The sequence below is a fragment of the Hipposideros armiger genome, unplaced genomic scaffold (assembly GCF_001890085.2).
Source record: "Hipposideros armiger isolate ML-2016 unplaced genomic scaffold, ASM189008v1 scaffold_97, whole genome shotgun sequence".
In the NCBI taxonomy this organism is placed as follows: Eukaryota; Metazoa; Chordata; class Mammalia; order Chiroptera; family Hipposideridae; genus Hipposideros; species Hipposideros armiger.
The window spans coordinates 3,379,335-3,406,357 of record NW_017731447.1 but is presented as its reverse complement, the minus strand read 5'-3'; the positions used below and the strand labels follow the sequence as shown (position 1 = coordinate 3,406,357).

The following is a 27,023-nucleotide window of genomic DNA, read 5'->3' as shown; positions in this document are numbered from 1 at the left end:
AGTCGCTTCCGGTTGGGAGGTGCTTGTGCGCGTGAGCTAAGCCGGTGGGTGAGCTGCTGCTGCTGCAGCAGCCTGGGTTGTGGGCGCTACCGGGAAGGGTAAGTATGGCGGTGCTCGGCCTTTTCTCCATAGCTTCCTCCCTCTTAGCTTTCTTTTTGTGCTCAGTCTTCGCTCCCGGCGCGGCATGGATCTCCCTCGCTCTCGGCCTGTGTTCTACTAGTTCGGGGACTTGGGGCCTGAGCCGTCTCACGACCCCGTTGGCCCTAGGCTTGCAGCCTGGGTTGAAGGCCGCCGCTGTCTTTCCCGCGCCCTCTGGGAAGGCGCTTGGGTCCCGGCGACCTCCGGATCCCGGCTTTACCTCCTGTAGGGTACTGTTTTGCGCCTGGCTTGCCACGTTTTCGTCCTCCGTCCCTGGGCCTGGCCACTCATCCTCGGACTAGAGGGTCACTCTTGTTTACCACCTGAAGGTCAGAGGGCAGTCGGGTAGTGTTATTGTAATAGCTCCCCGCCACCTCCCCCTCACGGGCCTGCTCGTGTCTGCCAGCCCCGCTCCAAGGCCACATCCCAAGAGTACGGTGCATCTGCCAAAAAAGTCGCGTTCGCTGACTTTGAGGGTGCAGAAACAGGGATGGGGGGGGGCGGGGAGTAGAAAGCATGAAGACATTATGTGATTTTTTTTTAAGTTATTGTAATTTTAGAGAAGCCGAATGTTTCGAGCTTCCATGTATAGCTGCATATTTAAGTCAGCGACGGAAAATAGCTTTAAAATCTTTACTAGGGAATTGTATTTTCACTTTGTTTTGTTGCTTCTAGTCCCTGAGCCTAGTTCTGATTTTTAGCATGCCCCCAAATAAACTGTAGCTGCCCTGATGAAGAATGTAGTAATATGGTGTGCAGTTCAAAAGCTGCTTTTGCATCCAAGCAAAAAAGCTTCTTGGATCTCCTAATAAAACTTCAGGGCTTTCAATCTCAATTCCTAAGTGTATACACTCCCAGAATACTGTCTTTGAGAATTGAATTTCATTCACTTCCTGGCATGGACAGTCAAGTCAACCTTAATGAATGGTAAGTTAGGTTGCTTCTGGTTTAATTTTGTAGCTGGGAGGTAGAGAACTGTGTCATCTCTGATAAATTAGTCTTTGCCATACATAGAATGGAACGTGACACAAGACAGACGCATGTTTGACCTCATTCAGTAGATTTCGTTAACCAAGTACCAAATGATGGCCATCACTGAAGAATTCACGTAGAACTGTATAGTGCAAACGAGGGTCCAGAGATAACTTGTGAATTATATGTATAACGTGTGTGTGTAGAGAGGATGAATTTGCTTAGGCTTAATCTGAGTTTTACAGTGATTCAGGGGTCTTCACCTGGATCCTCTTGAGAATCACAACTGGGAGAACCGTGAGCTGACAGAGATCAATTGGGTATGTCTGAGTGGATGGTACTCAGATACAACTTTGAAATCAGCGCCTCATCATCACTCTCAGTATAATCATTGTTTGCTACCATTCATCCAGTAACATGTCAAGGCACTTATTGATGGTATTTTATACACATTGCACCAGTATAGATCATCAGTACATTGATACTAACACAGAGTTTCTGCACCATGGGTGTGCCAGGGGTGTTAGAAGGACAGAGGGGTAGCAAAGGGATAGCCGTTGGAGATGCTTGCTAGACCGTAAGGTCCTAGATCCTCTCTCTAGGAACTCTTAAATATGGATGTTGTTGGTGTTGTAATTTATGTATGAGTTAAAGCTGCTGAAATAACAATTTGCCTGTTGCTGGCTGATGGCCATATCCGGTAAGGGGAATTGGGGGTTGGGAGCATCCACAGGCAGGAGCTACATTGCTGCCAAGCACCGTTCACCTAATCTAGTAAAATATATTGGTCTATAAGAAGTGTAAGACACTGTATTAGGGACTGTAGAGGGATATTGATTTATATTAGCTACGATTCCTGCCTTCCAAAAATGTAGCATCTACAGGGGAGTTGAGGAGACAACTTAAAGGAGCCTCTCATCATTATTGTGGAGTGGTACAAACAAGCTTTATAAAAGGTTAGAAGAATGGGTACAGATCACTTCCAGCTGGAGTGATAATATGAGATAAGTCTTTTCATCTAGGATATAAAAATTATTTATAGACATTTGGCACTGCAGGGAGGCTGAGCTAAAATAACTACCTAATTCTCAAGGACTTTATGCTTGCTACACATGCACAGCAAAATTACAACTGGAAACCAAGGCGCTTGTCCCTACATTTTGCATAGCATTCTTATGACACTTAATTATGCATTAAAGTTTCATCAGCCAAAAGGGGACTTTTCCTCCCAGAATTTCTAGAACTCTTTTTCTTAAAGAAAATTTTTTGCTCTGTAGCCAGAAAAAGTTAGTTTGTACTGGGTTGCTTTGGTTATAGAACTGATGAAGCCTGAGTAATACTTCGTCATTCTCAAAGCTTTTCTCCTGCAGCCAAATTTTGCTCTTTTATATATACTCAACTGTCTTATAAATATATACCCTCAGTCACACAAATAATTAGAATGTATTAATGAACTAATGTAAACTTACTCCATCACTAGAGAAACATTGAATAAATGGTTTGTCGTTATCATAACTTTTATCAAATCATGAAGGATGACATTATTACTTTAATGTGATAATTCATTATTGGTACTTGTACCAGAGTTTGTAAGTGAAGAATGTCAGATAGATAACCAAATAGCTTTAATTTCCAGGTTTCATAAGCTGGGACTTAGTGTAATTAAATGGCTATCAGTCTTTTCCCCCCAGTCCACAACTGAAATAGACACGTAAGCAGTGAGATCCTGCTTTTGCTGCATTATAGAGGAATGCCTTTTTTCCTGGCTGTCCAGCTCAGAGAGCTGGAATTTTATCGCCACACCCATTTCTCCCACTTGTTAACATTGAGCAATGGGTCTTTGGTCAACCAGAATAACTGTGGGATCACTCAGTGCTAATGTTCTTGAGAAGCTGAATTGAATTCAGGCATCTACATGTCCCTGAAACAATTTCTTTTGAAGGGGGAGAAATGGCAAGAATTTATAGAGCTTTCAAGGAAATTTTTGAATGGATAAATTAAACTGATAATCTTAAGGCCCATTGTTGTTGAAAGAAATTCAAGCTGGTGCCTTTAATCCTTTCTTCTTATAAATTTACCGGAACAATTTATGAAAATAATTTTGCAGAAGACAGTTATTGGTAACATATTGCAAAAGGATGATAGTTACTTGATTTCTGTTCTAGCCCTTTTTTGTCTATAACATGGTGCTACCCAATAGAAACAATACAAGCCACATGTGTAATTTTAAATTTTCATGTAAAAATTTAAAACAAGTGAAATTAATTTTAATTTACTTAAATCCAATACATACAAAATACCACTTGTTCAGTAATAAATAACACTACCACATCTTAATTCGACCACATTTCAAATGCTTAGCAGTCACATGTGGCTAGTAGCTACTGTACAAGTCTAGATTTTTAATTTTTTTTTAAGAAAAAGTATTAGATGTTACCTTTGGTGGGGGAGGGGCAAAATTTTAGAGCTGATAGGTCATTTGAGAAATGAGAGATGGGGAGATGAATTTTTCACAACTATTGATTTACCTTCTAGATCATGTGGTAAAAGCTTATACAACCAATCTTCATTTATGTATATAATATGTTTTCCTAATACCCTATTTTCCGTTGATGTGTAGTTGTGATGATGGGGGAAGGATAAAGAGAAGGGTCATTTAACTTTCTATCATTTGGTTTCAGTTTGGTTGAAAAGAGAAAGACACTTCAGAAATAACTGCACCAATGTAGTTCTTCAGGTACCTTGTGTGAAAAGTGGTTTTATATTCCTCACATCTTCCTACATAAAATCCTGTCTTGGGGATATAATTTGTTTCTATTTGAACAGTTTTATATATATGTGGGTTTAGGTAAACCTAGTACAGTCTTTTTTTAGTGTTTGTAGTAATAAAACAAGAGGCCGTCTGTTAACATTTTTAATAGCCAAGAGTTGATATATTTATATGTGGGTACCGAGAGTACATCTACTGGGGGTGCCAAAAAAATGTATACAAGTGGACACAGGTCAACGTTGCTCAAGCAGTAGTTCGCCGTAATCAGAAGTGTCTGGACGCTGATGGTAACCACTTTGAGCACCTCTTGTAATTGTAGAAGTTAAGCGTGACTTGTATTCATCTTTTGTTATCAGTATATATTGAGTATTATAATTTTGATACAGTTTTCCTTTCTTAAAATGTGTATACTTTTTTTTGGCACAGCACACGCACCCCCCCACCCACACACCCACACACAGTTACTTAAAGTGCAGGTTTGTCGTTGCCCACTGCAGAGGTGAAAGGAGGACCATTGGCTTTGTCAGTTAGGTGGTCCTCGATGACCCTTTTAGGCAGTTTCATCAGTGGTAGATAGATTTCAAGGTGATAGTAGGTGGTGAAAAGCAGAGACAGCAACATAGACAACTCGTAGAGACTGTATGGTTGAAGGAAAGGGAAGAGCATGTCGAGCCTGGGGAACACTGATTTTGGATTATGGAGACCTGAGAAGTATTTGATTGACAGAATGGAGGAGCCTGTAGAGAAGTGGGGTTGAAAGTTTAATTGAGAGGGGAAGGAAAGAGAGGGATAAATAAGGCAAGATCACTTGGCTTTTACTCTGGAATTCTTCTCTTGTCCTTGTTCAAGATTTTAAGCCTCAAACTTAAATGTAAATTTCCCTCTACATTACAGTGAATCAGTCTGTTCCATTTCTGTATGTCACATGTGTCAGAACTTTGTACAGTACCTTTTCCAAGCCCTGATAGTGTTAGTGGGCTTAAGCATTTATTCACATTGTAACATTTGAGGTTTGCAAGAGTTGTTACAGTATTTTATTCTAGGGATGTAATTAATCATTTATAAAACCTTTCTAAATGTGAAGTCCCCTCCTTATTAATAGACATAAGGAAAACCCTCTATTGCAGATGACTCTTGATTTTACTTGATTCTGTAAGCCTCTAACATTATATTGTTTGAGTGTATCACAGAATATCAACGTATAATTTGTTTCTTGTCTCTAGAGTTTTGTCTAAAGAGTTATTAGAAGTTTGAGTTTCATTTTGCCTTAAAATAAGGCATGTTCGCTTTGATATTTAAGAGAGCTGCTAAATCTCTGATTTTCTCTTCATTGTTCACTGATTTGATTGATCAGCTGAGTTGTTGAGGGTAGGCTGGAGTGTTATTCTACAGCGGTATGTTTTTCTTTAAAAATAGGGCTTCTGGGCCGGCCGAGTGGCGCGATGGTTAAGAACTGGCTTGGGACACCAGAGGGCCCCGGTTTGGATCCCACATATGAGGGCCGGTGATACTGCCCTCTACAGCTAAGATGCTGAACAACAGCTCAACCTGGAGCTGGGCTGCCCGCTGGCTACGGCGTAGGCTGCAGCCCCTGCTGCAGTGGGTTGCCATGGGCTACCGTGTGTAGCCTGCAGCCAGCGTAAGCGGCCAGCAGCCGCAGTGAGTGGCTGTGCAGAGGCCGGCGACTGATCTGCCTCGCCTGGGAAGAGCGCAATGATGGTGCCAACTTGGGCCAGTGAAGCAACGTCCTCCACAACTAGATTGAAGAACAAAAATGACAGCAACTTGTCTGTTCCCCTTCCCCCAATTTCCAAGCACTGTTCCCATCCCCCCAATTCCCCAATAAAAAAATCTAAAAAAAAAAAAAAAATAGGGCTTCTTTCTTAAGAATAGATATGTTTTTCCTTCAGTCTCCTTATTCAGTCTGGAGAAATGGCTTGAAAATGTTTGCTACCTAATACTGAAAATAATTTCTATAGTAGTGTTTAGAAAGTAATACACATAAAAAGGTAATACAAACAATAAAAAAAATAATAATAATAATTTAAAAAAAAAAGGTAATACACATGAAGTGTGTGCTCATTTACAAAAAGTAGACAACACAACAGAGCACAATATTAAAGTTCACTCCACACCAGCCTCACCACCCTCATCTCTTCTCTCTTGAGTGTAGGGGTTACCACTGTTTACAGATAGATGTTTATCCCTCTACACCATTTTTGTGCATATATGTTATGTTTTATACATGGTACTCCTGGGGTCCTTATGCTGGGAAAGTTTGGAAAACACATATGGAATGATAAAGTAGTTGTTATCCATCACTGTACCATCTGAATGGTTTGATTTTTGAAAAGTGATTTTAAGATCGAGCTTGTCGGAGATGGCTTGGTGCTCTAGGCCAAAGACACTGCTCAAATATTTCAGTGGCTCCTAATCTGATGATCACCAGAATCACCTGAGAAGCATTTAAAACTACAAATGCCTGGATTCAACTTAAGAGATTCTAATTCAGTAGGGAAAACTTTTTCAAAGCTTCCTAGGTGATTCTAATAACCAGCCAAATTTGAAGACTAGACCACTGATGTACAGAAAGTACTTGTGGAGTATTACGTAGGATGGAGTATTACATAGGAGTCAGTAGGTCTGGATTTAAATTGCGGTTCTTTCACTTGTAAGTCTTACAAACTTGGGCAATAGGATTAAAGTTCTACTTTGGTGTTTTTTATTTATTTTTTATTTTTTTAAACGATTTTATTGGGGAATTGGGAGAGGGGAACAGTGTTGGGGAATCGGGGAAGGGGAACAGACAAATTGCTGTCTTTTTGTTCTTCAGACTAGTTGTGGAGGACGTTGCTTCACTGGCCCATGTTGGTATTGTGATCATTGTGCTCTTCCCGCCTGAGGCAGATCGGTCGCTGGCCATTGGTCGGCTGCTCACAGCCGTTCACACGGGCTGCCGGCCACTCATGGTAGCTTACGGCAGCCCCACTGCAGCCTAGACCATCGCTGGCGACTCCCGGCAGCCCAGCTCCAGGTCGAGCTGTTGTTTGCCATGTTAGCTGTAGAGGGCTCAGCGTCACTGGCCCATGTGGGATCTGAACTGGCGGCCCTGCTGCTCAAGCAAAGAGTCGTGCTCCCAAGCCAACTCCTAACCAACGAGCCACTCGGCCGGCCCACTTTGGTGTTTTTTAAAGAGAGACTACTTACAAGGTAGATGTTTTAACTATAATTCCTTGTCAGCCTACAATCAGATGAAGGAAATTGGTGAAAATTTCTCAACATAAAACTGAAAGTCTGATGTTCTCCCATACTTACTTTGTGGGTTAAGTAATAATTGGGATAATTTCAAAGTAATAATTTCACTGGATGTGAGCTTTTAACTTCTTATTTAATTATTAAGCATACTTCCTCCCAAATGAACCACCTTCCCTTTCCTTAAGGGCTGATGACCATGGACCTGCGGCAGTTTCTGATGTGCCTCTCTCTGTGCACTGCCTTGGCCTTGAGCAAGCCCACGGAAAAGAAGGACCGCGTCCACCATGAACCTCAGCTCAGCGACAAGGTTCACAACGATGCCCAGAGCTTTGATTATGACCATGATGCCTTCCTGGGCGCTGAAGAAGCAAAGACCTTTGATCAGCTGACACCAGAAGAGAGCAAGGAAAGGCTTGGGTAAGGTGTCATCTCTTAGGGGGCTAGTTAGGGTAATCACATTTCTTTATAAATCAGCTCATTCTTTTTTCTCTTCTGACTCAGTCACTCAAGAAAGCTTTGTTGAACTACATCTTCTGAAAGCTAATCACAGAATTGCTACCACTAAAATTTAATTTAAGCACTTGCTTTTTTAACATTTCTCCATCGAATAGCAGTTTTCACCTCATTCTACAAAGCAAAGTTATTTTTGCAAAAAAGTACCAAATATTAAAGGACCAGTTTGAACTGCATCCTCTTGATCCCAAAGGAACATTATGTGGTAGGGGGCAGGGGGGATTCTCGTCCCTGACCCTTTTAATTTTGAAAACTATCCATGACCTATTGTTGCCCAAGCCAAGTCTTTGAGTGGATAATAAATGCAAATTAGGTTCCTGGACTAATTTCTGTAAAGTTTATGATTTCCAAGAATGCCTTCACCCTCTTTGTTTTCTTCTCAGATATTTGCTTAATTAAAAACAAATGCCAAAGCAAACCAACCTTGCCTTTTAGAAGATTGTAAAGTAATGGTCTTAATGTCAGAGTATGAGTTGCTGTTTCAGTAACAGCTGGGCCATGGTCGGGTCAGTGACTCTCTCAGCAGGTGTCTTCTACCTAAACCATTGATTTGGTAGTCTCCATTGATATATACATATATATTTTTAAAGAATTTATTGGGGAATTGGGGGAGGGAAACAGCCAAGTTGTTGTCCTTCAATCCAAGTTCAAGTCCAGTCACGCTGCTCAGCTCAAGATGCTGTGTTCAATTAGTTGGGGGTGGGTGCAGCCACCATCCCATGCAGGAGTTGAACCAGCAGCCTTGTTAAGAGCGCACGCTCTATCCACTGTGCCATTCGGGTGGCAGCTCAGCTCAAGGTGCCGAGTTCAGTCTTAGTTGTGGGCAGGCATAGCCCACCATCGAACAGGCAGCCTTGTTAGGAGCACGTGCTCTCACCAGCTGAGCCATCCTGCCACCTGTTGGCAGCTCAGCAGCAGCTCAGCTCAGATGCAGCTCACTGGCCCATGTGGGAATTGAACTGGCGACCCTGTTGCTCAGAGCTTGCATTCTTGAGCAAGCTCTTAACCAACTGAGCCACTCGGCCGGCCCCCAGTTGATTATTTTTAACTGAGGCTCTGAGAATGTCTTTTATCGCTTCCAAAGCCTTGCTTTTTAAGGAAAAATGCAGGTCAACTTAGTGAACATTTTCTCCTCAGTGACCACTGTTGGTGTAATATTCTGAACTATATTCAAGAGATTTTTCTGGAAAATTGTACCACATAGAAATTTCCCAAAATATTTTGCTGTCATGGATAGTGTTATGATTAGAAGATACAGGTTTTGCTTTGAGTGATACTTGAGGAATAAATTCATTGTATTCTTTCATTGGGTTATCTGCTTACTGACGTGTACAATATTTTATTTTTAAACATTGACAGAAATAATCAAAAGATTTTGCTATGTAGAATGAGAAACTGTCCTTAAACACTTGAAAGTAGATAGCGAAAACAAATATACTAAAGAATCAGTTTTCTGTTAGGTTGCTTTTTTAACTTTTAAAGACCGTGCTCGCTTTTCATTTTAATCTTATAACTGCTAACATTCCAGGCTGGAAACAGAGCTGCATGAGGGTGTTCTCAGTCTTCATGTCTGCCTATTAATAACGTGCATGTCCAGCCCACATTTTGATCTGCACATCTCTCAGCAAAATTATTCTTAAATAATGAAGGGCCCTTGGGTTTGGTGTCAGTCAGCATGTTCTAGCTCTGCAGGTAGCGGAATAGTTCTGCTAGCAGCTTTCAGTAGAGAGAGATGATCCTTGTTGTCATCAGTGACTATCAAAAGTTCGACACATGAGCAGACTCCATGTTTGATTAGAATAAGATGGTTAAAATCATGTTTTTCATGGAATGTATGAGTGAACCAAGTACTATTTGCTTCTCCCAAAGTTTGGAGCTAATGGCAGATATCCCAATTTATAAGGCGACATACTATGGGAAGTAGAAATTTCAGGTGAACTTTTTAAAACTTATTTAACTGGGGCATTTCTAAACATTGTTTTGGTACAAAAGAGGTTGGGAACAACAGATTCCCCCTCTTTTCCATCTATTCTGAAGGCAAGTAATTATTAGGAGCCCAGATCATTGTTTATAGCTGTAGTTGTAAAAAATGCTACTATTTTTAAATCTTCAGTAATAATATCTAAAAGACCACAGGAAGCATTTTAAAGCAATTTTAATATACAGTTTTCAGTTCTTTATTAAGAATGTTGACAAAATAGAACATTTTTTTCTTATGTGTATATTCTCAACCATCCAAAAGAAGTCTCAGTATACTTAATTTTCATTTATGTGCCCTTCATTGAGGATTCATTTGTTTTGATGTGGTGGTCCTTAATATAAAAATGTTCTCTCCCTTGATATATTTGCTATAGAAATTAATTAGAGCAGATCATCATCCTTTTTTGGGTCACAGGCCCAGCCCCTTTGGGAATCTAATGGAAGCTAAGGACTCTTCCTCAGAAAAGTGTACACGTGAATATACATAAAATTTTGCATGCTGAAAATTTCGGGAATGTTTATGAACCCTAATGGAGCCCACTTATTGACCTAGGTTCTTTAAAAAAAGAAAGGGTTTGCTTTATGCCTCTTGAAATGTACAGGCACGTGTTACCTCTTAGGAGAAATAACACAAAGTCCACTAAGTGCATTGTGTCTCTCATGGAGTAAATGCTTTTTTAGTGGCATCATAACTGCATCTGTGGGGTTCTCCAGTGTCAGGAATACACCACCATTAGCTTCATAAATCTATACAGGCTCTTAAAGATCAGAGCTTAGGGCTGGCTGAGTGGCACGTTGGTTAGGAGTTGGCTTGGGATGCCAGCTCTGAGCAGCAGGGCCCTGGTTTGGATCCCACATGAGGGCCAGTGATGCTGCGCCCTCTACAGCTCGACCTGGAGCTGGGCTGCCGTGAGTCGCTAGCGATGGCGTAGGCTGTAGTGGGGCTGGCCAGCAGCGGGCGTGAGCTTTCGTGAGCTGCCGTGAGCCGCAGTCCAGTGACTGGCGAGCAACTGCCTCTCCCAGGAAGAGCACAATGGTAATACCAACATGTGCCAGTGAAGCGACGTCCTCCACAACTAGACTGAAGAACAAAAGGACAGCCACTTGTCTGTTCCCCTTCCCCGATTCCCCAATAAAATCTTTAAAAATAAATAAATAAATAAATAAATAGAGATTGGAGTTTAGAGCTTCATACCTAAAATAGGACATGCCCACTTCCAGTGCACTTCCACAACTGCTGCAGGCTGGAAAGCCAGCGAAATAAGAATGGCTTTTATATTTTTAAATGGTTTGAAAAAAAATGAGTCAAACTGTATGTGGCCCACAAAGTAAAAAATATTTACTCTCTGTCCTCTCTCAGAAACAGGTTACCAGCCTCTGGATTAAACCGTTTGGGATATTTCTCTTAGAATAAATAGAATGGCGTTCAGGCAACTTCCTTGAGAAAAAACCCATCTTGAATAGTCATAACTTTTTTTTAAATCTGAGTGATCCTTCTCTTTAAACTATTTATAATAGTTAAAAATTTCCTTCTAGGTATGAGAGGGGTTCTCTGATACCTTGCCTTTTATTTCTTAATGGTACAGTGACACTATTGGTAGCAAATACAATTTGGATACAAACCGGATCTCATTACAGATAATTCAGAAGTTTTTAATACTGGTATAACAATTTGTTTTATATTGTTAAAACTCTACAGGGTTAAAATTGCAAAAAAAAAAAAAAAAAGAGAGAGATTTGTCCTGTGTTCATCTAGATAGAGGAGGAGGAGATTTAAGAGATGGTGTTCTACTGCTCTACCTTTTCTATAGCATTTTAGATCAAAAGCTACAAATTGCACATTCTCTGAAGGAAAATGCTTGTTAATTATAGGATTTAAGTTATGCCTAACACCATATCAACATCAAGATGAATCTCTTTTCATAGTGTCGCTCATACTCTTTGATTCTGATCACTTTCCACTGTGTTCATAAAATGAACACAAACTGGGAAGAGACATTATTTACTACCAAGTGACAGTCTTTTTCACTCCTGCAATTAACAGAGCAGAGGAGTATGCCAATTTCAATTCTGTTAGAAGTTTTGAGTTCAGGTCCTATTTCAAACTGGGCCATTTACTTGTGTGACTTTGCATATGTTGTCTTAGCCTCTATGCATGGGCGATTGCATCTTTTCAACAGTTTTTCATATCATGCACATAGTTTGAAATCCTTACATTAAAATAACAGATCTAGAAGAAGCTCATGAAGGGTGAGGTATATTGAGCCTTCAGCTGTGTAGCTTTGCTTTATCATCTGCACTCTAACCCTCTCAGCTTCTTAACATGCTCATTCTCATCGGGGCTACGCATTCTTCCCACATTATTTCTTCCAAGTTCTCTGTTTCTGTGGTTATATGCAAACATCCAACTTGACGTAGTGTATAAAAAGCTGCTAGCTGTTCTTTAAGATAATCATGTTTCTGTCTTTGTATACTTGTTTTTTTTTAATCTTGACTCGAGGTATAAGTTATTTCAGAATGATTTTTGATATATTTATATTTTTAACAAAAGTTACTTTTTTTAAAAAGCAGCTAAATTTTTTAAAGTCTCTTTAAATTTTTGAGTTTTTAGAAAGCCATGCCAGTGGTTGTGATTATTTACCAAGAAATTGAGATTCTCCTAAAAGCAATAAAGGAAAATATAAAGATTTGCATGTTGTTTGACATAAAGCTGGCGAATCCAGATAGGAATGGATATTCACTCCTGAATACTGACCATTGGCTGAAACCTACCTCTGAAGGGATAGGCTGGGTTTGCTTTCTGGATCCAAGTGCACCAGCCGTGGAATGTGCTCGCCTTTATCCAGATGGCTTATTACAGACCAGTAACGAGCCACTTAAGAGAAAAATAAAAAGTTGCCTGTTTGGCAGTTTTGTTTTGGAGACAGTTTTTATTTCCGTGCTTTAACCCTGGGCAACACCTATGGTCACAGCACACACCTGGCTAAATAAGTCCAGAGCCTTGTGTCCTTTTAACCTCTTGCTGGATTTCTCTGCATTTTCTACAGAAAGATTGTAAGTAAAATAGATGGCGACAAGGACGGGTTTGTCACTGTGGATGAGCTCAAAGACTGGATTAAATTTGCACAAAAACGCTGGATTTACGAGGATGTAGAGCGACAGTGGAAGGGGCATGACCTCAATGAGGACGGCCTCGTTTCCTGGGAGGAATATAAAAATGCCACCTACGGCTACGTTTTAGGTAGGTCCCTAATATCTGGGGGAAAAAGCCTTGTGGAGCCGGCACCTTGAAACGTAACTGTTTTGTCTTGTAGAATGATTGTAGATAAAATAGACGCGGATAAAGATGGGTTTGTGACGGAGGGGGAGCTGAAATCCTGGATTAAGCACGCCCAGAAGAAATACATATATGACAATGTTGAAAACCAGTGGCAGGAGTTTGATATGAATCAAGACGGCTTAATCTCCTGGGATGAGTACAGGAACGTGACTTATGGCACTTACCTGGGTAAGGGGCAAGATGTCAGCCTGGCAGAGACCATGGCCTTGAGTCAAAGAAACAAATGGGTCACGCAGAGAAGGAAAGGAAGAAACTGCTTATCTTAAATATCAATGCTGAGCTGCTTTCCCTTTAATTTTAAATTTGTATATTGTATATTTTAAAAATTTGCTTAATTTTGGTTTTCGAAGGTCTGACATTTTCTACATCTTTAGCATTTCAGATATATTTTACCATTTTTTCTTCCTGTTATCCTTCAGAGAGACTGTTTTGGAGTAGATCTTGTTTTAAAGGCTGCATTGTTCCAACAATGCAAAGCAAGAGGCCTTGAGATTGCTCTCGACATGGTCACATTAAAGTGTTGGACCTGAATCTCAAACAAATTAGATTCCTTTATAACTGGTGAGAATAGGAGGCAAATTAGTCTTTCCTTAATAAAATGAAGATCAGATATAATGCTTTCCTTGATAAAATTTAACTATTTCAGTATGTCTGCTTACTGAAGTTTAGAATTGAAAATTTCCCATTTGTTTTCTCTGGCACATGAGTTTATCAGCCTGCTTTGCAAATGCTTCAAAACAAATAAATGTGACTTTGATTATTTTCTGTTGATTTGGTAGCTTGTGTGCTTAGGCCACCTGTTAGTAATTTTCTTGTTCTTAGTACACTTGCCTGCTGGTGAATGCTAGGTGGCGATCTTACTGAGCTGATGATTTAACTTAAGATGTTTCTGTTAGTGAGATTCCTCTGTTGTACCCGGTCACAATTTGAGACAAGAACGTATAAATGTTACTTCTTGCATTTTTATCCCAGAAATTAGGCAAATTTCTTAGTTAAAGTGGGCACTTTCCACCAGTGAGCCAGTGAGTATATAAAGTCTGTTTCCCGCACTGGATAGCCAGCTGTCAGTGTTAATTACAGGACTGCGTGCATTTCTAGTGAGAGACTTTTATTTGTGTGTTGGGCTTGTTCTCATTCCTAAGACTGAAGTAGCAGTCTCTCTCCAAGCTTGACAGCTAGCCAAGAACCAAACATATCCTTCACCCAATTAAGAACACATGTATTAAAAAGTCAGTGCAGATGGAGAGGCATTTGTGCTGCCTGCTTTCTGGCTGGGACTCAACACCCTCCTGATTTATTTGGAATTAATTGTAAATACAAAATAAAGGATAGGCTATTGGTGATCTAAACAGAATGGTGTGTTAATAAATCTCAGCTCAGACCTAGGCACTCACTTGTGCCCTGAGTGAATCTTAAACTCGGTGTGATTTATGTGCATAAAACTCTGTTGAGAGCTCTGTTGCCTCCCTGGGCAAATGATTCAACGTAATGGGTATTTCTACTGACTGAGACTGCATAAGCTGAAGCACGGGCTGGAGAAGCAATGTCTTTATAAGGCATCTTTTCCTGGAGGCATGTGGGTGGACAGCGCCCAGGGGGTAATGAGTTGTCTTACAGAAGTGCTGAGGAGTTTTTTGCGAGGATGTTCTTGATTCAATTTAGAATTCTGGTACAAGTCATCCTAGCTTTTAATTAAAATCTGTCGTAATGAATCTGCTTTCCACAAAAGGACCGGTAACAGTGTCTCTGCCACCAGTAAAATAGGAAAAACAAAGATCCACTGTGCCTGTTTCACAACTAGATCAAGAGCCTACCCGAAGCTGGTGTAGGCCGGCTGGCACAGCAAACTGGTGCTTAGGATAGATACAGCCCTCCGTCCGAGCAGTGAGGATAGGCACGTGAGCTTAGTCAGTGGAAGTAAAGTTTACAGCTTCCATTCTCACCCTTATATATGTGCATGTTGTCAGGCTCCTTGATTCTAATTACCATGTTTTGCCCTAAGGAGGAGAAAAGGGCTTTTAGCTAAGCATCTAGTCTCATGTATAAGTTGTCTTCTGTTATCTTTCTTATATATGTTATGTAGTTGGCACTGAAACGTTATTTGTTTAGAAGAGATAACTTAGTATCTGAAAAAAGTAATATTTTCCTTAAATCCTTCATCTTCAACCGATAATGGCTTGGGATATACACAGATAGGGTTCCCAAAGCCTCATGAGTCAATAAGCTGTCTTACTGAATTTTGATGCTCAACAAAGAGTGAAGCTTCAAGCTGCTCAACGGTCAGAATAGAGCATAGTCCTTTTCTTTTTTCATTTTTCTTTTTTTTTTTAACTCTGCTTAAAGTATGGAAAGATTGAACTACAATGTCAAAAGTCAGCAGTGTGATGTTACTGTTAAAGCGACCCTCTGGGTCTTTTTGTAAAACTAGTACCATATCTTTTTTTTTTATTTGGTCAGTATATTGCAGGAACAATTATTCCTTACCTTGAATGTGGTATCTTACTTTCAAAGTGGTGATGTTCTGTTGCTTGAATCCAGGTGGCCTCTAATAGGATAGAAGGCCTTGAGATCTAGCTTCTTACTGGGAGCCTAATGTTTAATAAAAATAGCAATAGCTAACCTTTATTGAAAGCCAGTTATATACCAGGCACTAGTCTAAGCATTTTACTTAGATTGATCTGATCATTTAAACCTCATAACAGCTCTTGAGTCAGGCACCATTATCATCTCCATTTTACAGATGAAGCACTTGCCCAAGGTTACACAGGAAGAAAGTAGTAGAGTTTGGAATCAAACCCAGACAGTGTGACTTTAGAAGCGCCACTGCCCCTCAAATATAACTAGAAAACTTGAGCCCTCAAGCAGCCTTAACACCAGTACCAGTGAAGCATTACATAATGGGTTACATAGTGCAGGAACCGGGGTTCCATGTTGAATGGCAAACATTTGCATTCAACTTGGACTTGACTTTGGGGTCTTTGATTACCAAAATAGAATGTCTGTACTGCTGCAAATTTACCTGTGTAATCAAGTTATTTCTTCACTGCTTGGTTTATCTTTCTTGCAAATTGATTCCCCGGCCTACACATTTGCATATTTTCTGGAAGTCTTTTAAGATTTAACCTAAATTTTTGTTTTCTAGATGATCCAGACCCTGATGATGGATTTAACTATAAACAGATGATGGTTCGAGATGAGCGGAGGTTTAAAATGGCAGACAAGGATGGAGACCTCATTGCCACAAAGGAGGAATTTACAGCTTTCCTGCACCCTGAGGAATACGACTACATGAAAGATATAGTAGTACAGGTGGGCAAGAGCAAGGATTCTCAACAGACACTTAGTCTCTCTCTTTGGTGCTTATGCTGTCTTTCCTCTTTAGCCTTTCCTCTGTATTTGGAAGAATGACTTGCTATACAAGTGCCAGCCAAGTTGAGTCTAGGCTCTGTCTCTCTGCTTTTCTGTGACTTTGCTCAAGTCATTTATCTTAGGTGCCTTAGGCTTCCTGTTTAGTATGACAGTACTTACCATTAGATAATGTATTTTTCCATTTCACTGGTGGCTTCATATTGTAAACATGAGAGAAAATCCTATTTTTAAAAATATCCCATGACCAGTAATCAGATACCGAATAATAACAGTGATATTGAAGAATTCTCATAGAAGGCAGCTATCATAACAACACTTACAGGTGTAGACATACTCACTGATCACGTCTTTTGCTAGTATGACGTCAGCATGACTGGGACTACTAGATAATCATGGGCTTGGTGCCATGATTAAGCAGCAGAAATATTCCTGCAAGAAGACCCATAGTTATTTTAGGTTGAAGCATAAAACATTGATGTATTTTACCAGTTTTCAACTATAAAAACAACAATTTCCTATGGTTTAACCATACCTACACACATTCACATATACGGGGTGGGGGATGGGGGTGGTGTGTGTGTGTGTGTATTTTAATGATGCTAAGTAATTGTCAAAATTTAATTCATCGAGATGCTAACTTTACCTGTCTCTTCTTCTCTTCTGTCTAGGAAACAATGGAGGATATAGATAAGAATTCTGATGGTTTCATTGATCTAGAAGAGTATATTGGTAAGTTTGTTTCTAGCGTTTTTCTTAAAAGAGGCCGAGAAGCTTTGGAAGATATGTTTACCCACAGAAATGATTTACCCCATGGGTCAACTCTTAGCACATCAGGAAGCCAGACCAGTGTGAGGAATAGTGGGTTGTGAGAAAGTATCTCTAGCTGCACTGTCCAATCAAAATATAAATGTGAGCCATGTGTCATTTTAACTTTTTAATAGCCACATCAAAAAGTAAAATAAAAAGAAACAGATGAAATTAATTTCAGTGATGTATTTTATTTACCCTAATATCTATGCTATACTGTAATTTCAATGTTATCACTACAAATTATTAAGAATTTTTGTTTTTCATAGAAAGTCTTTAAAAGTGTATTTTACACTTATAGCACATCTCAGTTCGGACCAGCCACATGTCAAGTCCTCTGTAGCCACGTGGCCAATGGCTACCATACTGGACAGCGCGGATATAGTGCATCTCACATGCCCTGTGGAAGTGACAGTAAAGAGTAGCAGGGAGCCTAGACTGGCATTAGGAAACCCAGGAGAAGAAGATAGGGGCTAGACTAAACCAGACAGGTGGGTGTGAATAAGCAGGATTTCTGATTCCTCTTACAGCCTCCTCTTCTCACTATATTTTGTTTGTGTTTTCCATCTAAGTTCTCTGACTAGTTTTCTCGTTTTTGTTTTTTTAAGTCTCTCCTTTCTGCTATTTTTCCTTGTAGTTGTCTGTTTAAAAAAATTTTTTGCTACACCTTCAAGGCTAATTTCTCCCAAGTAAAGCTGTTTTCATTATCCTCAGAATAATTTCATGATTTCTCCATTGCCGTAAAAAAAGGAGCTGTCTGTTTTACTAAGTAGTTCAGCAAATTGTTTCACAAGTACTGTGATGGAAATTAAAATAGGTAAAGAAGAAGAGGTAGAAGACAATTATATGTCATTCCATTTTGAAAGAGGCCAGATAATTTTATATTTCACATTCTTATATTTACTCAGTAACTTAATTCTAGTACACCACTGGTTTTGTGTTTCATAAGCCAGTTTGTTTTCAGTCCTCTGATCTTTACCTGAAATGATTATTTTAAGCATGAAAGAGAGACTTAAACCCAGCTTTTATCACCTGTCACTTAAACTGCATTGAACAAGTCACTCTTTTACTGATTTTGTCTAATTATACCTGCTATTTATTTTCTAGAGTTACTGCAGTTGAATTACTCCTTGAAAATTTAACACTTTTTTTCTTAATGATGTACTTTGAATTTTTTAAAGAAAGCAGGGTGAGCAATGGAATATAGGATTGTTTCCCAAAATTACTATTATTTTTTAGTGGAGTTCATCAGCACAGTGGAAATAAATGCCTGGGTGCATTTACTGAGCCCATTTCATAGTTGACATTTTCTACTTTTAAATATTTTTTATCTTTTCGTTTGTGGCTCTTGCCATTTTATCACCATTGCTAAAACTGCGGGACTCATTTGAACCTCCTGAGGAGAGGAATTAAGTTTTATAACTGTGAAGTACCATCATTTACCAAGCATTGAGGCCAGATAAAGAGAGATTTCTATCTCCCTCCACATCACAAAAATACAAGGGCAGAGGAATTGTGTCTTGAACTACTGAAACCATCACCTGTATGTGTTGCTTACTTTTGCAAATCATAACTAATGCAAACACTTTTACAGCCAGATGCTGGGCTTTGTAAAGCTAAAAAGCTCCCAGGGGCTTCCAGTTGCCAAGGATGTATTAGTTTCAGTCCTTTTGAGGAAAGGTCCTAAAGAAACAAATGGGCTTTGCCTGTCACATTTAGCATAAGAAGTCCCCAGACTTATACTGTTGAATTTTTTTTATTCTCTAAATTTATTATAGAACATCAGAAGCATACACAAAATTAGATAGAAACATAGTGAATCCCCAGGTCCCTATGCCCAGTCCTAACAGCCATCAGCCCATGGCCAATCCTTGCAAATTCACATCCACTCCTTACCACTTTTTTTATTATTATTATTATTATTATTTTATTGGGGAATAGCCATGGTCATTGGTTACACATTGCTTTCATGCTACAATGGTATAGCTGACTCTTTTAGGGAGGGCGCAGCTCACAGTGGCCCATGGGGGGATCGAACTGACAACCTTGCTGTTATTAGCACCATGCTCTAACCAACTGAGCTAACCAGTCACCCCTACCACTTCTATTATAAAATAAATCCCAATCATCATCTCATTTTATCTGTAAACATTTGGTTATGTATCTCTTAAGACACATATGTATCTCTAAAAACTTATTGAACATAATCTCAAAAATTAATAATTCCTTAATATCATGATATAGATTGAATCCTTTTTAAATAGAAAGTTAAGTATTGTTCTTATCCTCTACTCATCTAGCTTTAAAATGCATTTACATTAGGTTGTACAATCTGGCTTCTATTAGAAGTATGTCTTTTAAGCACTTAAGCACACATTTATTCATTCTCTAGTTCACAGCTTGCCCATCTGTATACTGTGAGAGGTCTCCTTGACCCCCAGGAGAGCCAGGGCAAGGTGCTAGCTGAGTGATCTTAGGATCATACAAATACTACATTTTCTGAATGTGTTGTATTATGGCGGGGGCGGGGATTAGCAAGTCCTACTCTGAGGAACTTCTTTATGTTTAAGGCAGGAACACTAGTTCTACTCTTAACCTTCAAATTCAGAAAAATGACAGTCCCACTGTCAAATGACAAAAATAATATTTACTAATGAGCTTGATGTCCTTTATTCAAGGGAAACAGTCCTTGTATTGGGGGAGCACAGAGCCTCACAAGCGGGGAGCCTCTTTCCGAGGGATTTTGGGCAAAAGCCAACGGGAAGAGGCAACACGGAAACAGGACATAGTTGGCTAGGAGCGCGGGGAATTCCTTGAGGTTAGCAGGTCCTATTTTCTAGGGTCAGGGAAGCTGAGTTGGAGGATTGTGATTGGTGTATGTTAGGTTTCCATGACAGTGAGGTATTTCCTGTAAGTGTGGGTTGACTTAGGTTTAGGTTTGTGGCATAGGCTGGGTCACTGGGGTGCCCTTCATTTTGTGGATCCAGACATACAAATTGCCTTTATCACAACTGAATAACCACCTTTGCTTAGAACTGCTAGAAACTATGTAGATTTATATTAGGTGTGTTCCCATACCTTAAATGAAATGTACCTGCACTTACTTAGATGTAATATAATTTGGGAGTCTTCAGACTTTTTCACTCTTGTAATTCCTTGAAGAATTTTGACCAACCGTATTCCCTTACACATTTTAAAGTTGACATCTAAACAATTTAGAAGTTTAAACAGTTATGTAGAATAATCTGTAAATATTGACATTTTAAAGTACATTAACTCTTAAATAAATCTCATAAAATTGCAATGCTATATAGTAACTTCTTGCCCACCATCATTCATATAAATAATTTAGACCAGCTTTTAAAATAGGCAATTCAGATTTGGACTGGATATTAGATAATACCCAAAAGTTGATTTTGTAAAATATAATGGGTTTATGTATGGCTATATAGAAAATGCCCATCATTTTTAGAGATACATTCTAAAATATACTCAAGTAATTGGTTGGTAGACAGTTTTGGTTTATAATGTACTTCTCAAGCTCCCTTGAGAGTTTAAAATACCTTTCTAAAACCAATGGAATATAAGGAACAGCTAGCTAGCTTATAAAAGTCTGTATCTTGATGCTAGTCATCTCCTTAATTTCCGCGTTTTTTTATTTTTAAGAGATAAACACTCGCTTTGCTCTCATTATCACTCAAAATCAGCAGCTGGAGGGCCGGGCCGGCCGAGTGGTTCAGTTGGTTAAGAGCACAAGCTCTGAGCAACAGGGTCGCTGGTTCGATTCCCACATGGGCCAGTGAGCTGCATCCAAGCAGAGCTGCCAACAGGTGGCAGGATGGCTCAGCTGGTGAGAGCACGTGCTCCTAACAAGGTTGCCGTTTGGACTCCCATATGGGATGGTGGGCTATGCCCACCCACAACTAAGATTGAACACGGCACCTTGAGCTGAGCGGCTACGAGCTGCCATCGGGCGGCTGGATGGTGACGGCTTGGAGCTGAGCTAGCTGCGCCCTCCACAACTAAGATCGAAGGACAACAACTTGGCTGTTCCTTTTCCCCAATTCTCCTACACTTCCCCTTCCCCAATGCCCCAATAAATATATAATATATATCAACAGCTGGAAATATTGTTGCAAGATCAATAAGCTTCAGAAAAATACGTTGCTTTCTAAGATCTCTCTGACGTAAAATACCCTTGTAGCTGCTATCAGGTTCCAAACAGATGGATGAGGACGGAAGATTAGGTCAGATTAGCATGAGGGAGTCTTTGGAAAAAGGCAAACGCAACTTTTCCGTGTACGTCTGTGCTCACAGGTGACATGTATAGCCATGATGGAAATGCTGATGAGCCAGAATGGGTAAAGACAGAGAGAGAACAATTCGTTGAGTTTCGAGATAAGAACCGTGATGGGAAGATGGACAAGGAAGAGACCAAAGACTGGATCCTCCCCTCAGACTACGATCACGCAGAGGCAGAAGCCAGGCACCTAGTCTATGAGTCAGACCAAAACAAGGTAAGTCTGGCCGGGCCCAAACCACCCAGCAGTGATGGAACTCGACTCTAGGGGATTGCCTAAAAAATTCCTATTAAGGCACATAAGCATGTAAGGTCTTAATTAGTCTTAAGTCTGCTACGGACCTAAAGTTGGCATTTGAAAACTGACAGGGCAGCACCAACTATCTGATCTCATTCCTGTGCCCAGTACACATGGCATTGGAGGAATCCGGGCTTCTAAAAAGAACCTCTGTGTGTAGCTTGTGCCCTGCGCACGTCATCTGGTATCTTTGGATCCCCAAGAAATTTTGTCCTTTTTTTCTTTGTTAATTTCTTTGTTCTTTTATGTGGTACAAGCTCATTTTGCCTACTCAAAGATGGTAGTTTCCTTCTTAACTATGCTTTTTAAAATTAAGTCCTTTATAGTAGGTTATAAATAAGCTTTTCTCTGGAGCCTGTTAAAATTGTCCTTGATCAATTATCTGAGGCATTCGGTTCATTAAAAGATTGGTATTGATCCTAAGCCCTGTCACCTTTTTCAGAGATTTGAATGCTTTGCTTAGAATAACCGGAATATCAGTCTAAATTTGGAGATTTTTAGTATTCTGACCGTTCTTTTACCTAGACTAATCTTCAGTTTCAAAAGCAGTTTCTTATCATTGAGCCTTTTTAAGAGTTCAGTCTGTTTTGAGTTCTTGTTTATTCACTACAGTAGCCAGGTGCTGTGTCCTGAGGTGAGAAAAGGAAACAACGTAGTCATCCCTTGGGAACCTGGCCTGGATCGCTTTGGAGACAAGTGTCTGAGCCTTCATTTGGGGTCACGTCTGGAATCTGATTGATAGCTAGGGCGTTGTGGAAGTGAGGACCACACGATATTAGCAGATTTTGATGTTCCTGTTAGTCAGAGATTTGATTCACTCCGAACTATTTTACCCTGTTCTCGTTGACTATCATCTCTAGGAGAAGCCCCACATTTTGCCCAAAAGGGGGCATTTTCGCCTCAAGAAACAAACCTGTTACCTCAAGCATTGAGTTAATCTATATTATTTCCATCCTTCCACTTTTAACTTTTTTGATAAGAAAACAGTATTAATTGGTGTTTTCATCCCTGTTTGTATATGTGTGAGGGGTAGGGGGTCATGGAGGTGAGGGTTGAGTTCACATTTAATTTATTGGGAATTAGAACCTTGAATCTTGACTAACCACTGTTGTTCTATAGCAGTGTTTCTAAATTTGGAATGGGAAATGTATTCTGCTTCAACTTGCAATTCTTTCTAATTTCAGGATGGCAAACTTACCAAGGAGGAGATTGTTGACAAGTATGATTTATTTGTGGGCAGCCAGGCCACAGATTTTGGTGAGGCCTTAGTACGACACGATGAATTCTGAGCTGCAGACAGAGGAACCCACGTTTCTCAAAAGTAATTTATTTTTACAGCCTCTGGTTTCACACGAAATTGTTTGCGCTACTGAGACTGTTATTACAAACTTTTTAAACCGTGAAAAGGCGTAACGAAACCACCCCGTCCCCGTTCCTTCTCCTCTCTGAGGGATTGGAGGAAAACCGTGCTTCTGAGGAACAACTCTAATTAGTACACTTGTGTTTGTAGATTTACACTTTGTATTATGTATAACATGGTGTGTTTATTTTTGTATTTGTTCTCTGGTTGGGAGTATGATATGAAGGATCAAGGTCCTTAACTCATATGTGTAGGCAAAAATTAGCCCTTCACTCTTTCTCAACCCTTACCATGTAATTTTTATAATTCTGACTTAACTAATTTTTTAAGCTTGAGATCAGTAAGAAATGTTCAGGAAAGAAGAAAAGGAAAAAATATACCGCACAATTTATATTTAGAGAGCTAACACTAATCTTGCTTATTGAAAAGTGTATTTCAACAGTGATAGGGGCCATAGATTCCATTCCCTTGCTACAGAGCCAGCAACTGATCTTGGCATTATCCGGGCAAGGACAGATCCCTGTGCTGTAAGAAAGCTTGGCTCAACTGGATTTCATTCATCCTCCTTTTCCCTTCCCTGTAGGACTGGCTGTTTGCTAATTTTGTCAAGCACAGCTGTGGTAGGAAGAGTTAGGGCCAGTGTCTTGAAAATCAAGTAGTGAGTGATCTTTTTACAGAGCTATACATAGAAACAGCTGGAAAACTAACGGACAAATACAAGTGTTTTCAGGGCACACACTTTTTTCTGGGTGTGCATCTGTTGAAGTGCTCAAGGCTGTCTTGCCTGTTGAGTCACTGTAAGTGCCCCGTTTGGCCCCTGCTTCCGCAGGTGTTGGAGGAATTCTGTTTGCTTTCACTGCAGCTAAAATGTACTGCTTTACAATCGTGTCATTGAAAGTGCCTTTAACGAGAGAATTGATCACTGAAGGAGGATTTTCTTAAGAATACCCTAAGATAAAATAAAGAGATTACTTGGACCACCTTCTATGAACACTTAGAACCTCCCAATTAGTGGGGATTTTTTTTTTTTCCTCTTTCTCTTTCAGACAGTGGTTAAATAGCAGTATTAGTTAGGAGCTTGGTTGCAGTGTTCTTATTTTGTGGGCTGCTTTCCAAAAACCACATGCTGCTGAATTTACCAGGGATCCCCATACCTCAGAATGCTAACCACTTGCTACCAGGCCTGTTTCTGCGTCAGCTGGGGAACCTGAGCTCAGACTCACAGATGAGAGGACCTGCAGAGAGGGCTCTTTGGTTTGAGGACCATTGCTCACCCTTCCTGCCTTTGACCTGTCACTCCTTATTCCCCCATCGCCCCCTCTCCCCGCTGCCAGAATAAAAGTTTATCTTGGATCCACAGATTGCTAATCCTGATCAAAGAAAGGGACGTTGTAGAAAGAGCTGAAGAAACCACCCTCTATTCCCAACTCACTTGACCTATATTTTACATAACATGAACTCTTGTCTTTTTTGGTCCCTTTCTTACAGATGGACCTCTTTTGAGAGAACTTATCATATTTCAAATTTTTAGCCCTCAGGTTACTAGGATAAATATATGTATATCTAACCTTTATTATTTCATATATCTTTCTGGATAATATTCAGGTGGTGCTGGGTGATTATTATAATCTGAACCTAGGTGTATCCTTTTTGGTCTTCCATGATCGCGTTGAGGTGGGCTACTTGGCCATATATCATGTAACTTCACCCCAGCCTTTGCATTGAGCTCTTGAGAGTAGATACACTCTTTTACGTTTAACCCCAGTATCGGGGAATGGAAATTCCCTGCCCTCCAGAGTCCCCATTTTTATTGTTAAGAAGACCGGTGATAACTAATAATGCCACCAACCCTGACTTAGAGCGAGCACATCATGACTGCAGCAGGAGAGCCTCTCAGCACACTAGGGCCGGAGGACCTGGCCCTTATGCTAAAGTCACGCACTTAGAAAGCAAACCTTTATCTGCTAAGACAGCAACCTCTGGATGCTGGGTGCTCAGCAGCAAGCATTGTACTCTAATCTCTAATGATCCCCCTGGATTATTTTTTTGGTTTAACTCAAGGTTGGGGCTCGTGGACGGTAGCTGCACACCCACACTGTGTCCTGTGAACACTAGCTCTCTGGAATTTGGATACTGGTTATTTTTTATAGAGTGTAAACCAAGTTTTATATTCTATAATGCAAACAGGTACCTATCTGTTTCTAAATAAAACTGTTTACATTCATTATAAGATATGTATGGCTTTTATTCTCTTAAGAAATGGGACTCTTGCTTAGAATTATGGGTGCTATAAAATGTCACAGAAAAGGAGCTTTCCTAGGTTTACCATACCCCCTCCCCAACCCAGAGAAGTTGCAGCCTTCTCCCAAATTGGTTCCTCTTTTCTTTCTGTTCTTGAAATCTTTTAGCATCCTCTCTATGCTATAACCCTTCTCTCCTCCCTTAGGCCAGATAACTGCACATTACATAATTATCTGATACCAAAAACAAAGCCACTGCTGAATGTACACACAACATTTATATTGATTTTTATTTCAAAAAAGCTCTTTTTCATGGGGTAGAGAGGGGGAGTATAAAGTAGAAGGTAAAACAAGTTTTTGAACATTTTAGTGTAGTTTATAAATGGTGTTAAGATGTGTAATTTCATTTTGAGAAAATGAAGGGAATTAAACCGTTAACTTAGTAAATGTGCAGCAAAAGGCATATATAGGTTTGGCCAAATAGGAGGGGAGAGGGAAAGGAAACACCTGGAATCATTCATGCTGGCTCAGGGGCTTATGGACGGGTCTGTCCCTGCCAAAGACAGCGATTCTTGGCAGAAATAGCATAAAGAAATGATTTCAAACTCATTTGGGTCCTACTAGAGGTTTTATTTGTTTTTTCTTTATGTCTCCCTTTTCTAAGGTATTTTCTTAAGTTTGTCCTAATTCAGAATGTATTGTCTCAGAACAGATGCCCAGTAGGAAAAAAAATATTACTAAAAAGGAAAATAATTGCTATCCATACACTGAAAACGCAGCCATACTCCTTTAGGGTTGCCCTGTATGTAGAGATCGGTTCTCCAAGTGCTGTGAATCGTGCCATTTAGGAGTAGAAACTGATGGTGATTGAAATGGGTGTAGGGTGTCCAGGTGGACCCAGCTGGAAGAGTAGCTTTGTGGATAGGAAGGAAATAAAAGGAAAATGGAAAATTGACTCCTCAAATTGCCATTACTCCCCTTCCCATCTGTTTTCTGCATTGTTAGCAGAACAAGTAGAAATTTTCTTAAATGTAAAACCCTAGTTGCTGCAGATCAGCCAATATGGCGCCTTAGTTGGGGCCAACTTGGCTTGAAGAGAGAGTAGAAACTTCTGTTTTTCTGGGAGCTGGACATGACAGATTTATCTGTCATGGACTTCCCTCACACCATCTCCAAGCCCGGAACTGGAGGGAAAGGGCAGAAGTGAAGACAGCCCCTCTGGCAGGACAGTACAGAGGAGGTAACACCAGGAAGGGGGCGGGGGGAAGGATCTCGTTTTTTTTGTATCCCCAAAGCCTCGAATGATACCTAGTACTCAGGATCCCCTCAGGCGGTGCTGAGGATATCTTTCCAATCCTGGGAGATCGCTGGATTCCAGTCTAGGACTACTCGCCTCTCATGGTCTATATTAATCCCTACACGCTCTGGCTGACTCAGAGGCCTCACTTGGGAAAGCACAAAGCATCCTGCCTCCTGGAAGCACTGGCAAACGTGGCCTCAGGCCTGCCCGCCCACCCACCCCCATTCCTAGACAATGCTCCCAATGGGGACAGGACTGCAAATAATGTTCCCATCCAGGTTTCACATTCATTTCTAATCCATCTCTGGGATTGAAGAAACAAAATCTCAAAGCAGAGTGTTTGCTCTAAAATACAGAAACTCCTGGATTTGTCTTGAGATT

At 40.2% G+C, this 27,023-nt stretch overlaps 1 protein-coding gene across 2 annotated transcripts; it reads left to right on the top strand.

Moving 5' to 3' along the window:
- On the top strand, window positions 1-25,332 carry CALU (calumenin). 2 transcript variants are annotated; one of them, XM_019646159.1, is made up of 7 exons: window positions 1-98; window positions 7,321-7,552; window positions 12,943-13,136; window positions 16,111-16,277; window positions 17,006-17,066; window positions 21,462-21,661; window positions 22,927-25,332. In XM_019646159.1, the coding sequence occupies exons 2-7, from the start codon at window positions 7,326-7,328 to the stop codon at window positions 23,029-23,031; spliced, it is 954 nt and encodes a 317-aa protein (XP_019501704.1). In that variant the 5' UTR covers window positions 1-98; window positions 7,321-7,325; the 3' UTR covers window positions 23,032-25,332. The 2 variants fall into 2 exon arrangements, with proteins under 2 accessions (XP_019501704.1, XP_019501703.1); XM_019646158.1 differs by lacking the exon at window positions 12,943-13,136 and adding an exon at window positions 12,676-12,869.
- The last annotated feature ends 1,691 nt before the right edge of the window (window positions 25,333-27,023 follow it).

Coding starts and splice junctions, on each gene's coding strand:
- CALU (XM_019646159.1), top strand. CDS start 7,326: ATGACCATGGACCTGCGGCAGTTTCTGATGTGCCTCTCTCTGTGCACT. Junction 7,553..12,942: donor GAGAGCAAGGAAAGGCTTGG/GTAAGGTGTCAT, acceptor TTTGTCTTGTAG/AATGATTGTAGATAAAATAG. Junction 17,067..21,461: donor TGATCTAGAAGAGTATATTG/GTAAGTTTGTTT, acceptor CTGTGCTCACAG/GTGACATGTATAGCCATGAT.